Source organism: Mus caroli, chromosome 9 (assembly GCF_900094665.2).
Source record: "Mus caroli chromosome 9, CAROLI_EIJ_v1.1, whole genome shotgun sequence".
Taxonomy (NCBI): domain Eukaryota; kingdom Metazoa; phylum Chordata; class Mammalia; order Rodentia; family Muridae; genus Mus; species Mus caroli.
In genome coordinates this window covers 60,465,602-60,481,162 of record NC_034578.1, presented here as the reverse complement: position 1 = coordinate 60,481,162, position 15,561 = coordinate 60,465,602, and the positions used below count along the sequence as shown (strand labels likewise).

Here is a 15,561-nt window from a genome sequence, read left to right as displayed (position 1 = left end):
AATGGGGGGTAGGGAAGTGGGGGGCGCTATGGGGGACTTTTGGGATAGCATTGGAAATGTAACTGAGGAAAATATGTAATAAAAATTAAAAAAATTAAAAAAAAATTACCATAAAAAAAAAAGATGTTTAGTAGGCAAAATACTTCAAAACCAGAGAATTCCTGAAGACATAGCAGAGCTGGCCTTGATGGTGAGAGAGCAGTCAGTGCTGAGGGCACTGTCCTGATGGGCAGCAGGCATAGACACGGGTGCTCTGTGGTGACATTGCAGTCATCTAGAGTGATGGTTCTCAACCCGTGGGTCGCACCCCTTCTGGAGGCCGAATGACCCTTTCACAGAGTCAGTATAATTTCATATATCAGATATCCCACATACCAGATATCATGATTCCTAAATTCCTAACAGTAGCAAAATTACAGATAGGAAGTAGCGACAAATATAATTTTGTGGTTGGGTATCACCACAACATGAGGAACTGTGTTAAGGGTCACAGTGTTAGGAAGCTTGAGAACCAGTGCTGTAGAGTATAAGTTGGAGGTATCTTTCCCAGTATATGCACAGTCTGTTATGTCTATATAACGCTAAAATTGCCTGAATGCATCCATTGTTGAGTGAGGCATTGAGGTTCACTCTGGGCGAATTGACTATTACTGAAATTATTTATTTAGAACCGTGTAACACCCCAGAAGCTTTGACTTCCTCTCTCGCCAGCCAGCCTGCACATGTCAGACGAAAGCAGTGACCCTGCTCCTTCATATTCCCCCCAACCTGTATCTCGTATATTAAAAGTAGTTTTTAAATGGTCTTGATATTGACCTGAGAGGCAGGGGGCTTGTTTGATTTATCTTGACCTTAAATTTCCAATGAAATGAAGAGCGTTTTCTTTGCAGCCAAGATCATATTTTAAACAAGCAACAAGACATCCTCCTAATGTAAAATTAAATACTTACATATGGCTGGGTTGCGTTATGGTATCACTTGGCAAGCAGGGATATTAATGTTTTCAGAAAATCAATGAGTATTTGTCAAATAAAATTAATTATGTATGTGTCCCCTCTTCCCTGGCAGCCCTTACGATTCTGGGTTTGTTTCCTGCAGTCATGTGCACTGTGCTGCTGAGATGCCGAAGATCAGCCCTGTGCCCGGGCTTCCCACTCTATGCCTTCCCACCGTGGCCCCAGCCCTCCCTCTGTACATGCGCCCATATCCATTATGGCAATGATGGATTATTGGCATCTCACCAACATGACAGGGTGTCACAGGTCGCTGAGCAGAGACTTTCAGACTGTGTTTCCACTCGAATTAACTATTATTGAAATAGTTTATTGAGATTGAAGTATTGATCTTTTCCCCCCTCTAAATGTAGCTTAAGGGAAGGAAGAGGAGGCAGTGGTGTTTTTGAAAGACACTAAATTTCATTTTTAAAAATCTCATTTATTTAGCCTTTTCTTTTTCCTGTTTTATAGCCCCTATAGTTTTATTGCTTGGAAAAGGGTATCTTGGCTTTATTTTTATGACAGTATAATTATACTTCAGAAATGCACTTGATTACTATGGGTAACAAAATTGTTCTACTATATTGGTTTGGCCAATATTGCTATACAAACAACTTTTCAGTCAATTGAGCCTGGTAAAAATCAATACATTATGGTAATATTTCAAGTAAGAAGTTGCTGAATCTAAATGTTTTAACACATTCTCTTTCAGGGAAAAATAATTCTGAGATAGCAAGACTTTTTGTAATATTTTATGTTAATGAAATGCTTTCTTTATGGAGAAATTTAAGTCCCCAGTGAGGGTGCTTATGCGCAGGTGCAAGCTTTACGTTAGCAGCGTCCATTAGCAGACTTGGGAGGGATGCTGCTCCATAGGCTGCATCAGGTGACATCTGACTGTGAATCCATCCTGTAGCTTACCCTCTTGGCATTCTTGAGGGCATTTTTTTCTGCCATTAACTTGACAGAGATTTGAGTTCAAAGGACAAATGTGGGCAGGTAATACGAGCCTGGCAGTGTGCCTCTGTAGACTTTCATTTGTTGACCTGCAAGTTCTTAGCATGCATGGTGTCAAGTGCCCCATGTCCTAAGAGCCACGAGTCCTGTCCACAGGTGACACAGGATCTCAGGCTAGAATGTGTACTCTATGTGTGGGCCTCCAGCTGTGGGGTCATGAGAGACAGACCAGGAATAGCCTCATGAAGGATCTGAAACTTGGTAGAGTTGGCTTTTACTCAGTGTAGAGAAAGTAAATGGGTCCATAGAAGTGACTGTTGCTGCACCTGGACAGTTTGCTGTGTTCTGGGCTAATCGCTTGTCTTCAGTATCTCTCTGAGTTCTATTCTCTCCCTGATGCTCTGCCATCGTGTGGTCCTTTCTACAAGCTATTCATGTCTGGGTCATCTTGTAGCAGTCCTCCTCACAGTGCTTGGCATGGTGCCTTGTCTATGCGAATCACCAAGAGCTTTTAGAGTCACCCTGCAGAAGCAGGGCCTTCACACAGTGGTAATACAAGGTGGTGACCATGGTCAGGTGCTCTAGAACCACCTACTGTAAGTAGAGAGACAGGGCCATTGCCTGGAACTGCTGAGAAAAAGAACTACCCCTCAGACCTGAATATAAGCTGACTGCATAGATCCCTCCTGAGTCTGAGAGAGCTAATAAAGGGCCTTTAAATGCAGTACTAGCAACCATAAATATCTTATGCCAGATCCATTGGGTTTTGCTGTTAAATTTTATCCTGGATTATGTATTCATTTATTCAGTGAACTAGTAGTTACTGAGTGTCACTGCATGCTAAGACTGTTGTAAACACATGCAGTCAACTAGCAGACAGGACAGTCTAGGATCCCAAAGGGTCCTTAAAGAAGTAGATGCCAAAGTAAGATGATACTTAATCTTGCAGTTGTTATGAAGTATGGAGAAGGGGTGCCAGAGAAAGATTTAACTGAGGAAATGTTATTTGAGCTGAGACCTGCAGATAGTCATGAGAAAATCAAGGCGAAGAATCTTCCAGAAAGAAGGGACCATTCAAACCAAAGCCCTGCAATGGGCACAGAGATATCACACCTAGGCCAGTGTGGTTGGAACAGAGAACTCTCTGGGAGAGTGGACAGATGGACAGGAACTGGTCACAGCAGGTCTGTAGACCTGGTGAAGAGGCCGTCATGGTTCCCTGCTATTTTACAAGTGAGGAAGAGCAGGGAGGGGTAAAGTGGCATGTCCGAGGCTAAGAGCACAACTCAAGGTGGCTCACCCTGGGCCTGTGCCTGGGGTGCTGCTTCCCGAGCCAGTTCCACTCTATGCCATTTATTCTCTGAATTTTAAATTATTAATGCAAATGCTTTATTAATGTAAAATAGAAACTAATGTATGTCAGTGGTGAACTCTATCCAGTGGTTAATTTTAGAAGCTCTTTAGTTTCTTGGCCCACAGTTACGACAGCATGACTAGCTGCTGGTCTACCCTTTGGGTCTCTTTATTTATCCAAAGGCATAGAATTTAGTATTGAATCCCTAGATTAATTATTTGGTTGTACAAATGGAGGTGGCACATTTCTTGACTCCTAAGACATACTAAAATTTTAAGTCTATTTTGCAGTAGTTGACATGTTAGAAAATTATAGTCTCTTTGTTGGCATATCGCACAAGTAAATATTTGTAAACTACAGCGTCTAGGGCCTTTACTTAAATTGCTTTTTTGGAAAATAATTCACTGGAAAGTCCCAAAGGCATTTACTGTGTATAACTTTGGGCCACCTTTTCCCTTTCTTGTGTTTGGCTATTTTAATGTAAGAGACCATGTTCCTGTTACATTTCTGCTTTTCTGGCTCTGTTATACATCTTAACATGGGATTGGAGGAATAGTTACTAAAGTAGGCAGGTAGCAGTAGGGCCTGAGTTATAAATATTAAGCTTAAAGTGATTTTGTTTGTTTGTTTGTTTTAGTATTAATTTGCTTTTTCGGTGCAACTTAGTATAATATCCCCCTGACCATAAAATGTCCATGGCTTGCATGACAGCCAAGTATTTGGTGTTCCACTCGGAGCAGAGTGCATGGTTTTGTTTTGTGAATTCACATAATAAAATCAAAACAGTGTTCTGACAAAATTAGAACTTGCTTCTGGGCACAATCAATATAGAACTTTAACCAGCTTTTGTATTTAGAAAACACAAACATGTTCACCCTCAAATACCCTGGCTCTGTTCTAGCCCGTGGCCACAGAGAGGGGTAGGGTGCTCAGTGAGAAAACGGGAAGGCTTGATTAAACCATAATTAAGTTTTGAAACGGTTAGCTAAGAACTCTGAATAAGATATAGTTTTAGATTGTTTCAACAACAAAAAGTGTAGCAAATGAAACTTTACAGTGTGGTTGCAAATGAAGCACAATCTCAGAGTGACTAACTACCGCAGCGTGTGCACCGAGCTCAGTTTGTATACACTACTTAGTTCTTCTCTCTTAACTTTTTAAAAAAGATAATTCTTAGTGAACGTTTGCGGAGCAAGGCGTCTGGGGTAACTGACTGAAAGGGCCAATCAGAAGTGTCTCTACAACTCACGAAGCACAAGCAAAACAGTCCAAGGGCCTCCTACCAGCCTCTGTGCCCCCAGGGCCCAGAGTTAGTTACAGGACTTTATTGTACTTCACCAGGATGTTGGAAGTGGCTGAGCACAGTAAGGCTCCATCCTCATTTGATTGCAGACAAGCTGCAACCCTGAGGATGCAGAGCAACTCACCTCTCAAACCCAGGCCTTGTTATTATTTCTTAGTCTCTTCCAAGTGCCTTTCCATTTAGGAGCCTCAAATAAGCAGAGTAGGCTTATTTGAAGGGTTTGTGCCAGCCTTTTCACAGGGCAAGCACTTGCTATTTTTTTTTTTTTTGGCATGGGCTCATGTTTCATACTGATGGCCCATGCCAAGTAGACACTGTCTCCCATCCTGCCTCCTTTCTGGAAAACTGAGCTCTTTGAAGGAGCAGATGGAGCCAGTGTCAGACCTGTTGATGTTGACCTCTGACCCCTAGTCATTTTATATGGCTCCTTGATAATTGTATCTATAGTGGGTTTTTGTGGTTGTGACTTGGTGAGTATTTAATCTTTCTCTGGAATGATGTTAGTGTTTTGGGTTTTCTGATCTTTATGAGGCAGTTTGTCCATCCCCACCACATCACCCTTTCCCTCCTTCCACATATCTGGCTTTGAAAATGTGTGTGGCCAAGTTATGCTGTGCTGTCTTAAATGGATTAGAGACTATGATCTTCCCTTGACTGATCTCTGAGGACTCTGTAGAGCAAAATGTTACCTAGTTCTTCAAAGAGAACATTCTTACACAATTTATATGTTGTTAGAAGTCACTAAATATACAATAAAAAGTATGCCATGTTCTCGAAGGACGGCAACACTGAGCCAGTGCTGGGGGGCGGGGGAGCACCCTCATCCCTTCTTGCTTGTTTGAAGGTAGTGTAGGTCTGGTGGTAGTTTGTGTTCCTTTTTATATTAAAGTAACAAGTCTCTCCTGGTTTATTTTGACCTGGTCATGATGTGTCCATTCCACAAAGTCTGTTATGCACAAAAGTGCACAAAATGAAGATAAAGTGCCTCTCTCCAGCCTGACAAAAGCCATTCCTTTGCAGAGTGGTAGCTGCAGTGGAAGTAAATAAATGAATGGACAGCAATCACAGCCTAGTTGATGGAACTGTTCAATTAAAGCACAGGCATTTACATGGTGTAATTTCCCTAAATTGCCAATGAGCCCCTTTAGACACAACCAGTGTTCAAATTGATTTCAGCATTGATTTTGGCTGAAGCTGATAAATTTCTGCTTGTTAGTTAAAGTAATTTTGCAGAAGACTTTGTACTGCGGTATTGAAGTGTTCATTTAGCTGATGGTTAAAAGAGGAGTTATTTACAGAGGCCTGTACTGTTGTTCTGAGATGGGACAATTCCCCAATCATCTTTTACTTTTAATTTTTTAGGCTTCAGTATACCAATCAATAGGTGATTGAAACTGATTAAAACTTATCCAACCAGCTGCCTATGGCAGTTTAATTAGAAGCCGGTTGATTCTTAAATTAAACGTCTTGTTTTCATCGCATTGCCATCTTCCAGAAGAGTGAGGGCTAACCGTGCTGAAAACCTAAAACTGGGCTTCATTAAGATAGCTCATGAGTGTGAAGCTGCCCGAGAATAGCTCCTCGGGCAGTCCAAAGCATACGCGGGCTTTCGGAGAGCAGGAGGGATGGTTTTGGTTTTAGGTAAGATGTAGTCCGTAGTGTGGTACAGACAAAGGGCCATCTGTTTGTGTCATGTCACCGCACAACAGTGGATGCTGGGGCTCAGGTTTAATACACAGTAGGATTGAAGGGGCCATCAGAATAGTCAGTGAGTCTCTGGCTCTGACACCTCAGGTGGAGTATTTGCTATGCAGTTTTGAGGTCTCAAGTAAAATAACTGTCGCAGGGTAGTAAATAAGGATCTTCACATACGCCCATGTTGACTTGCCGCAATTGTGAGCAGGGTTGCAGGACAGATTTTTAGCCATCCGCCACTTCCCTCACTTCCCCACACTCATTTTATCTAGTATAAGGCAGTTCTTGGGTTGTAATGAAAGCGGGTTGATATTTCTGTCATAAGGGACATATTGCATCTGGCACTACAGGGAAGGGAATAAATGGCTCACTTTTCAGAGGTGCATTTACTCTTTGACCCACTGGGGTACTATTTAGTGTTCTAGAAGAGGTAATTTAGTAAATTGCACCCCAGTGGCCTGGAAAAGTTAATGCAGCCCTGAAAAGTGAGCCATTCGATCGATTTCTCCTATTGCTTTTTAAAAATCAGCACCAACCATATCCAGGGTGCCCCGGACGACTGTTGGAAAAGGGCTCTAGAAGCAGCCAGTTCACACTCATGTAGAGCTTGGTCTGGCTTCAGAGGGCCCAGATCCACTTCCTACTCTGGTGTTTATCAAACAGAAATGTGAAGCTTCCATTCTTGACTCCTTGACTCCTAGACTGACTGACGAAGACACCTCCCTGACAGATTTTCATACAATAGCAAATAGCCTCTCTGCTTAAAATTATTTCCTAACCAGGTTTCTCTCTTGTGCTCCCCACTCCCAGCTCCTAGTGCCAGCAGACCTGGCTGCTCTCAGCCTTGGTCAGGGAAGCTTAGTTTCCAAGTAGACAGCAGATAATGGAGAGATGCATGACTGACCAGAGCCCTAAGAATGAGAGACTGGCCGAGTGCTCAGCCCAGACTTGGACTCCTATCTCTCAGAACATGGGAGGAGGGCCATGAAGTGCTGGCTTCTGGGCCTGGCATGGCCATTGTGATCGTCACTCACAGCAGCTGTGGTCACTAGCACCTGATCAAACCAGCAAAACCTCTGGCATGAATGGGGCAGGGTAGGCGGTCTCCAGGCATACTGAGGGGCTACTGGTAGGAGCGTGCTGCTCGTTCTTTCTGGAGGATGTATTCACCAGTAGGCTTTAGTGGTCGGCACTGCACCCAGGCACATAAAGGCAGCAAAGTTAACCGGACTTTGTGGGTTATTTAAAACAAAGGACATGAAGATTAAAGGTGAGAAACGGGAGTACATATGGTCATACTCATATACATGTATGAAATTCTCAAAACAAGGAAAACTTGAAAAATTCTTAACACATGTGTTATAAACCATACACAACTGATGGTTTGGACTCTGTAAGGAACTTTGAGTCGCTCCTAACCCATACTCAAGGCATGTCCAGGAGAGAGGTCCCGAGGTGGTTAACCCTCAGTTTTCCTGTTTCTCCCACTTGTATTGCTCAGCCACTCAACCTCCTTCTGGGCGTGATGTTTCTCGCCTCCCTGCTTTGTTCATTGCCTTCTCTCAGAACCTTTGATCGAGAGTTCACTGTGACGGGAGCTTCCGCTATCTCAAAGGTATTTAGGCCATATATTAAAAGACATTACTCTAGTTAATGTGGAAAGTGTTAAAGGCTGGAAGGAGGCTGCTTCAACTTACAGAAGAAATATGGACGCCTAACCACATTAACTTCACAGGAGGTATGGGAGGGAGAGGGGCATCTCACCCAACTAAACAGAGAGGAGCCAACATGAAGCTGTTTTCCCCTTTCTATGGCTGGGTCTTTTTAACCCAGCCAAGTTGCTCGTGTCTTAGATTGGGTTGATTTATGAGGCCGATATTTGGTTTGGTACATAAGCAGTTGCAGGGTGTTGCTTACCTCCTTGGACAGTCGGCAGTCAGGCTTCTGTAGTGGACTTCTAGGCAGAAGGAAGGTCTGCCTAGCCCATGATTTGAAGCTTCTCTACAGCTGCCTTTGACTTTGGATTTTGTGTTGTAACACCAGCACTTGGCTAATGTGTTTATCTATGATGGAAGGCAACGACTGTCAGCGTGCATTTCCCTGACAGTTGGATTCTTTTTCTCTCCCTGTGAATGGCTGTGGCTATTTCAGTGTGTGACAGAACTCCTCAAACTTCTCCAGCTGACTGCTACTCCCATCTTCCAAAGACAAGATCCAAGCATTAAGACAACGTTCTCATTGGCTGGTCTCACAAGCTGTTTTGCATATGGTTGCTGGAGATGTTATTGCAATCCGAGGATGACTTAAGAGAGTACATTTAATAATTGACTCTGAATTGGCTACTTCTTAGCTTTCTGTGCTGCTAAGAATAAAGAGTTTCCTAAATAAAGTGGATTACTAAGTAACGCACTGGTTTGTCTTCCTCCAGTCAACCTTTCTGTCAATTCTCCTATGTTTTCTCTCTGAGCTTAACTTCTGGCATCCAGCCCTGAGCTAGTGTGTGTCCTGGGAGGCGCTAGGACTGAGAAAAGGAAGGCAGATATTCAGGATACACATTGCTGAAGAACAGAGAAGCTGCTTCATTGTTCTGGAGAGCCACCTCTGTCTCTGCAGCCTGTTAACATTGTTCTGGAGAGCCACCTCTGTCTCTGCAGCCTGTTAACATTGTTCTGGAGAGTCACCTCTGTCTCTGCAGCCTGTTAACACTGCAGCTGGCCTTGTCATTTTTGCATTTTTTTAAATAAGCTTTTTCTCTTTCCAGCCCCCCACCTCTCTGCCCTCTGAGACCCAGGAAGCAAAATAAGTACCTTCTCCTGCTTCCTAAAGCCTCCCCCATCTACTTCCTGTTCTCCTGCTTCCTAAAGCTTCCCCATCTGCTTCCTGTTCTCTGCCCATGACCGGGGATTTTCTTGGTCCAGGAGAAATTTCCACCAACTGATAGCTATCTCTAAATAATTCACAGGATGATCCTCCTGCTTTTCACTAACTCTGCAGGATGCTATGTGAGAAGCAGAACTCCTGTTGGTTTATGAAAGAAGCAGCCCCGCCCTCACAGAACAGTGACAGTAGAGTCACTCAGGTGTCTCCTGTCACTGTGACTTGGTTTATGCATGGGGTTACTCTTGAGGGCTTTCTCCAAGACAGGAGGAAAAAAAAATCGATGCAGAAGTGTTTTCATGCTCATTTTTGTTGAATATTTGCTGATTGATTGATGTTTATAGTATCATGTGAGTCATGCCCAAATACAAAGTATTGATATCAGGTTGTGGGTCACCCCGTCTTAAACTTCCTCTGGTCACCAGAGAAGCTGGATGCTCTCCAGAATAAATCATCTTTGCGTATGAGTTAAAGTAACTTTATTGTACTTCTCTTCAGAAACTCACATGCAGGAAGTGCTGTAGAACTCAGATGTCTGCTTTAATTGTGTAAACCTGCATGGGATTGAGAAACGCATGTTTGGCTTTGGGCTATTTATTTTGTAGCTAGAAATTAGCTGGGACAACTCACATTTTTGTGATTCTTGTAGAATGTGAAATTTTAAGCATAAATAATTTCAGTAAACACTGTAAGATACAGATGTCGTTGGTCTTGGGGGTGATATGCACTTGCATGGCAGGCCAGATGCAGGATTGTGAACACAGGTTGTTTCTCCTTCTGTCCTGGTGGATGCAGGACCTTTCAACATTTTGTTTTCAAACTTTTCTTCTCCTCACTTAAAGATTATTGGAGAATTTTTAAAAATATCTTTTATTTGTGTGAATGTTTTGCCTGAATGTGTCTCTGTGTACTACAAGTAAGCCTGGTGTCTAAAGAGGCCAGAAGAGGGTACCAAATTCCCTGAAACTGGAGTTACAGGCAATTTTGAGTGTCGGGAACTGAACCTGAGTCCTCTGGAAGAGCAGGCTATGCTTGTAGCCACTGAGCCATCTCTCCTGTCTGTGGTGATTATTCTTAAGGTCGATTCTCATTGGAACTTAGATGAAGGTAAGCCCACACCTCGCTTCCCTTCTAAGCTGCACTGGACTCTGAAGTCTGAAAGAACAAGCAATAGAATCATTCACACTGGTCCCCAAGTATTGCCTTTGTGGTCAGTCACATTTCCTGTCTACTTACTAAGTCCTTGGCCTTAGAAGAGACATAACACCAGCATTCATGGGCTCTGGGGTCTGTTGTGAGCTTACCAGAAGAACCTTCTCATGTCCTTGGCTACTTTTTTTCCCCTCCCTGGCCTCAGTTTAGATAAGAAGCTGATCACCTCTCACCCCTACCTCTGTACCTCTCAGCTCAAGTCACCCTTACTCCTTGCTGGGGACATTTCTCAGCTAACCCTCAGTTTCAGACTCCTCATCTAGCAGCTACTATGCTTTCTTGAAATCAGCTTTCTTTTCTATCTGTACCTTCTATAATTTGGAGTAAAGGCCGGAGCCCTCAATGTGGCCTAAGTGACATGACACAACTCGGCCTCCCACTGCCCCTTTGGCTCATGTCTCTCACTTAACCTGCTGTTCATTGTTTCACACACATGTCCACCCTGGGCCTTCACACTTGCTCCTCTGCTTGGACAAATGATGTATGAAGATGTGAGTGAGGGGTGTCTAGAATTAAGGCTTTTATATTGTTTAGAGGGGGATAGAGAACAGTTAACTTTATACTTTGCTAAGTCCACTCTGATAAAAAAAAAAAAAAAAAAAAAAAAGGTCTACCTGACAAGAATGCAGAGTACTCTGCAAGTAGGCAGAGTGAAGGAAAAGGTAAAAACAAATGAAGAAAGTGTGGGAGAAATCCCAAATATATCAGTAGTTACAACAGACTCAAAGAAAGATTGATGCTCAATAGATGAGTTAGAAGTACAACAAAACCTTCTCTCTTAAAAGCTTATACATTGATGTATAACAAACTTAAAAGAAAAATAATTAGTACACATAAGAAGGAACTCCTATATGATGCTGTAAGAAAAACAGACTGACTTAGCAACATTAAGCTAATATGTAATTAATAACATAATTTTAAAATACATGGAGCAAAATCTTATACAATTACCCAGAACATTTGATAAATCCACACAGTGGGAGAATGTCTCAACAATCAACAATTGATCAATCAGATAAAATTAGTCTTTGAAAGATTTTTTAATTCCTTTTATTCATGCTTATTTTACCCGTGTTTAAGTGTGACTGTTTGTCTATACAAGTACTACATGAATGCATTTGCCTGAGGAGGCCGGAAGAGTGTGTCATCCCCTGGAGCTGGAGTGGCATGAGGTTGCAATCCACCCAGTGAGGGTGCTGGGAACCGAACCCAGGACCTCTGCCAGAACAGGGAGCACTCACCCACTGAATCCTCCTGCCAGCCTCATATGGAGATCTTAACATCACAGGCAGAGTGTGCACCTTTCTACCTCAAAAGACCTGGCTTAAAAGTGGATCTTCCCACTTCTAATGATTTCATTAAGAAAAAAATAATCCCACACAGGTTTCTCATATTCAAACATTTGCATCCGGCTATTATACCTTGTGCCATCCCAGATGTCTGTGTTGTGTGTTCAGTTTTGCAGGGGACTAGTCCCCAAAGGCCAAGTGGAGCACACAGGGAGGAGAGCTAAGAAACGCCTCATACAAATGCTTCCTTCCCTCTCTCTGGAACAGGTAATTACTGTGGCAACAACAAACTAATTTGAAGCGTTAGCTGTTAATTAAAACATTGCAGAGGTGTGTAGTTGTCTTTTGGTGTAACCAGAGCCTCCATTCATTAATCACTTTACAGTTAATGTGCTGAGGAAGGTCAAGACAATCGAGACGTCCTATCTGCTGAAAGTAAACAAACTCTTTCTCCAGGTAGGATGCTGTTCACAGAGTTGAGGAGTTGGCTTGGCTTGGGCTGCTTCTGCCTTTGTCATCCATTTCTCCCTGATGATTAAATGTGAAATCGGCTCTGTCCCCAGACTGTAAACCCAGCCACGAGGCATCTTTATTGCTTGAAATGGGACCCAAACTTTTCATGGATGAATTAGCGTGCGTCATAATTAAATCATCAACTCTCCCTTTTAATTCACTTGGAAATGGGAGACCTTTCTTTTGGGAAAGAGATCAGCTTTCTTGACAAGCTAATTAAGTTGCCAAACTGCCCAGTGAGGTATATGTATGTTGGGCTCTCTGCTAATCATGCTTTTATTGCTGCAGCTGGTCTCAGAAGTCCATGTGTCACTCCATGTTCAAAGTATAACACTGCCCTTCCCACGGCTTCCAATCATTTGTCTTTATACTTTAGTCCTTGTCTCGTGTTCTAATACTCAGGGTTTCAAACAGTTGAAATTGGAAGCATCTATGCTCTACTGGTTGAAATAATGTTATTATTTAATCTTGCCCATTGAATTATCTATATTTGCATGGAAAGGGCATCTAAATTCTTCACATATATTTTAAAGAACACATTCCAACAACTTCTAAAGCCACTGGAGGAAATTGGTCTCTACCAGTGTGCTGCAAAGTTTGAATATATCACAAAACAAACTATGACCTGACGTGTAGCTTTCCATTAATGTAGCTTTTAATAAAAGTCATATTTACATAGATGGTAAATAATAATTTCTTATAAAAACCAGGATAATTTTTGGGCTCCATTTGTAAAATGTTGTGTTCTTTTATACAAAGCCTGAAAGGTTTCATTTATTTTTTTAAAAGTGTGTGTGTGTGTTTATTTGTGTGTATATATGTATGTATGTTAGGTGTATGTATGTGAATATATATGTGTGTGTATGTTCATCTATTCTCCCAGTTTTGATTGTACATTCATAACTAAACCATTTCTATAAATCAGTTGATTTCAAAACATTTGTTGGTGCTGGATATGGTGTGCATATCTCCAGTCCTGTTAATATTTCTTAACCTAGGTTATGACCTACTTCAGTGTAGCTGGGTGTCTTAATTACTTTTCTAATGCTGTGGGAAAGGGCCAAGGCAGCTTTAAAAAGAAAGTGATTTTAGACAATTAAAGTTTATGATGGTGGAGCAAAGGTATGGTGGTAGGAGAGCTTACTTATATCCTGATCTACAAGTTGGAAATAGAGCAAGAGAGAGACTGGGAATCCTTAAAGCCAGCCCCCAGTGACACACCTCTTCCAACAAGGCCATGTCTTCTAATCCTTCCCAAATAGTTTCACCAACTAGAAACATTGAAACATGTGAGCCTAAAGGCAGGGGTTGGGGGGGTGAGTGAGGTGGGGAGGGTGAGGGGGGGATTCTCATTCAAACATCACATGGAGCCTAATTCTCTAAGGAAAAGATGAGCCACACGCTAAAACCTCATTGGTGTATGTCTTACACTAATCAATGTTTTATTATAGTAAAGCCATAGTCAGAGCTCATCCTGGATTGGTGATTGTTGATGAAATACAGTGATATGATTTCTCTTTCTGTGTACCTTAAGAAAAGCAAAACCCTTCCTTTTGCTGCACATACACAACTATAGACACACATACAGTGATATAACAGGATCTAGGGTCAGAAAACCTGATCTAGTTTGAAGGTTTAGTTCTGCCGCTGTGTACTTGGGCATCGAGCAAACTGCTTAAATTCCTCGTGCTGCAGAGCTGTCTTTAAAGGAGGGTAATAATAGCAGTGTGAGGTGGTTTTTTTGTTTGTTTGTTTTTTTGTTTTTTGAGACAGGGTTTCTCTGTGTAGCCCTGGCTGTCCTGGGACTCACTCTGACCAGGCTGGCCTTGAACTCAGAAATCTGCCTGCCTCTGCCTTCCAAGTGCTAGGATTAAAGGCATGTGCCACCACTGCCCAGCTAGCAGTGTGACTTTTGAGCAGTATTTTAAGATTCATAATCACTTGATAAACCTTGTTTAGCTCCATAGAAATACACATTGCTAGTATGGGCCATTTGCCTTGAAGGTCTATCCCCCTTTGGGCCAGAAATGTTTGGGTTCACAATATGTCCTTAGCCACTCTATAGGTTATCTAATGATATCAAGTAACTTTGTGTCTTTTTCTTTTTCTTTTTCTTATAGAGCACATCATGTCCCAAGTGGGAAAATTTTAGCTGTAAAGGTAAGCACTGGGTATATTTTATGCAAGTTTGTATGTGTGAGTCTGTGTGTGAGTGTGGGTGGGTAGTCCATGCCGCATATATACATGGAAATCAGCGGAGGATGCTGGGTAGCCTGTTTTTTCACTCTCTACCTTATTCCCGTGAGACACAGAGTTTCTTACTGAGTCTGGTGCTAGGCTGATCCTCCAGTATCCTCCTCCCACAGTGCTGAACTTAGCGAAGCAGGCAGCCATGGCTGGTATTGGAGATGTGTGCATCAGGTGCTGCTGCCTGCCAGGCCATCTCCTCAGCTCTGTCTGGTTGTTTTTCTTACATTTCTGTCACTCTCTGTCATTGTTTTTGAAGATGTACTGTTAGTTTTGGTAAGGTTTTTATCATTTGGAAGAATTAGCCTCTTTATAGTAATGTGGTGACTATTTTGTTCATGACAGTCTGTGCTCTGAAATCCATAGTGGTTCATTATTAATCTAGCTACAGCAGCTAGCTGTTTACTAATATTGGCCTTTTACTTTGAACCTAGTGTGTCTCTATATTGGAAATGAGTTTCTTGTAGACAGTATATAGTTGGGTCTTAATTTAAACTCTAGTCTTATCTTTGCTTTTTAATTTGGGTGTTGGAACCATTTACATTTTATGTGATATGATATGATTTGGTTATATCTCTTGTTCTGTGTGTTGTTTTCCGTTTGTCCTGGTTGTGTACCCATTCTCCCTCCACTGTTTCTAAGGATTGTCTAGAGTTTATAGCACCAATCATTAGTCTATCATATAAAATCTTTACAATAAGAGCTGTGCTAGTCAGTGTTCTATTGCTGTGAGGAGACACCATACCCAAAGCAACTCTTATCAAAGGAAGCATTTAATTGGTGGCTTGCTTACAGTTTCCAAAGGTTTCCAAAGTTCTGAAAGAACAAGTCTCCCTGATCATCACAGAGTGTGGGGATCTAGACTGTCTGGGCTTTTCTTCTGACTTTTGAAGATCTGGTTTCATTGCTGGCTTTTTATTTTCCAGCCAGGTGCTGGCTGTCCTTTGTGTTCATTGCTGTTCCATGCGTCTGCCCTGACATCTCAGAGTTCTTTCTTTGTTACAGGTGGTGGTTATAGTTTACAGTGTATGGTTATGCTGGGTTTGGCTGTGATGCTTTTTTATTATTATTATTCAATATGCTTGAGGTTTGTTTGTTGAAAATCTTGAATATGTGGGA

General features: G+C 42.1%; 1 protein-coding gene across 3 annotated transcripts in view; it reads left to right on the top strand.

The window, feature by feature from the left end:
- Positions 1-15,561, top strand: part of Map2k5 (mitogen-activated protein kinase kinase 5) — a 219,138-nt gene that overhangs the window by 61,386 nt on the left and 142,191 nt on the right. For all 3 annotated transcript variants that reach the window (XM_029481666.1, XM_029481665.1, XM_021172645.1), the window contains one exon: positions 14,316-14,355. In XM_029481666.1, coding sequence (XP_029337526.1) covers positions 14,316-14,355 — 40 coding nt within the window. The remainder of the gene's footprint in view (positions 1-14,315; positions 14,356-15,561) is intronic.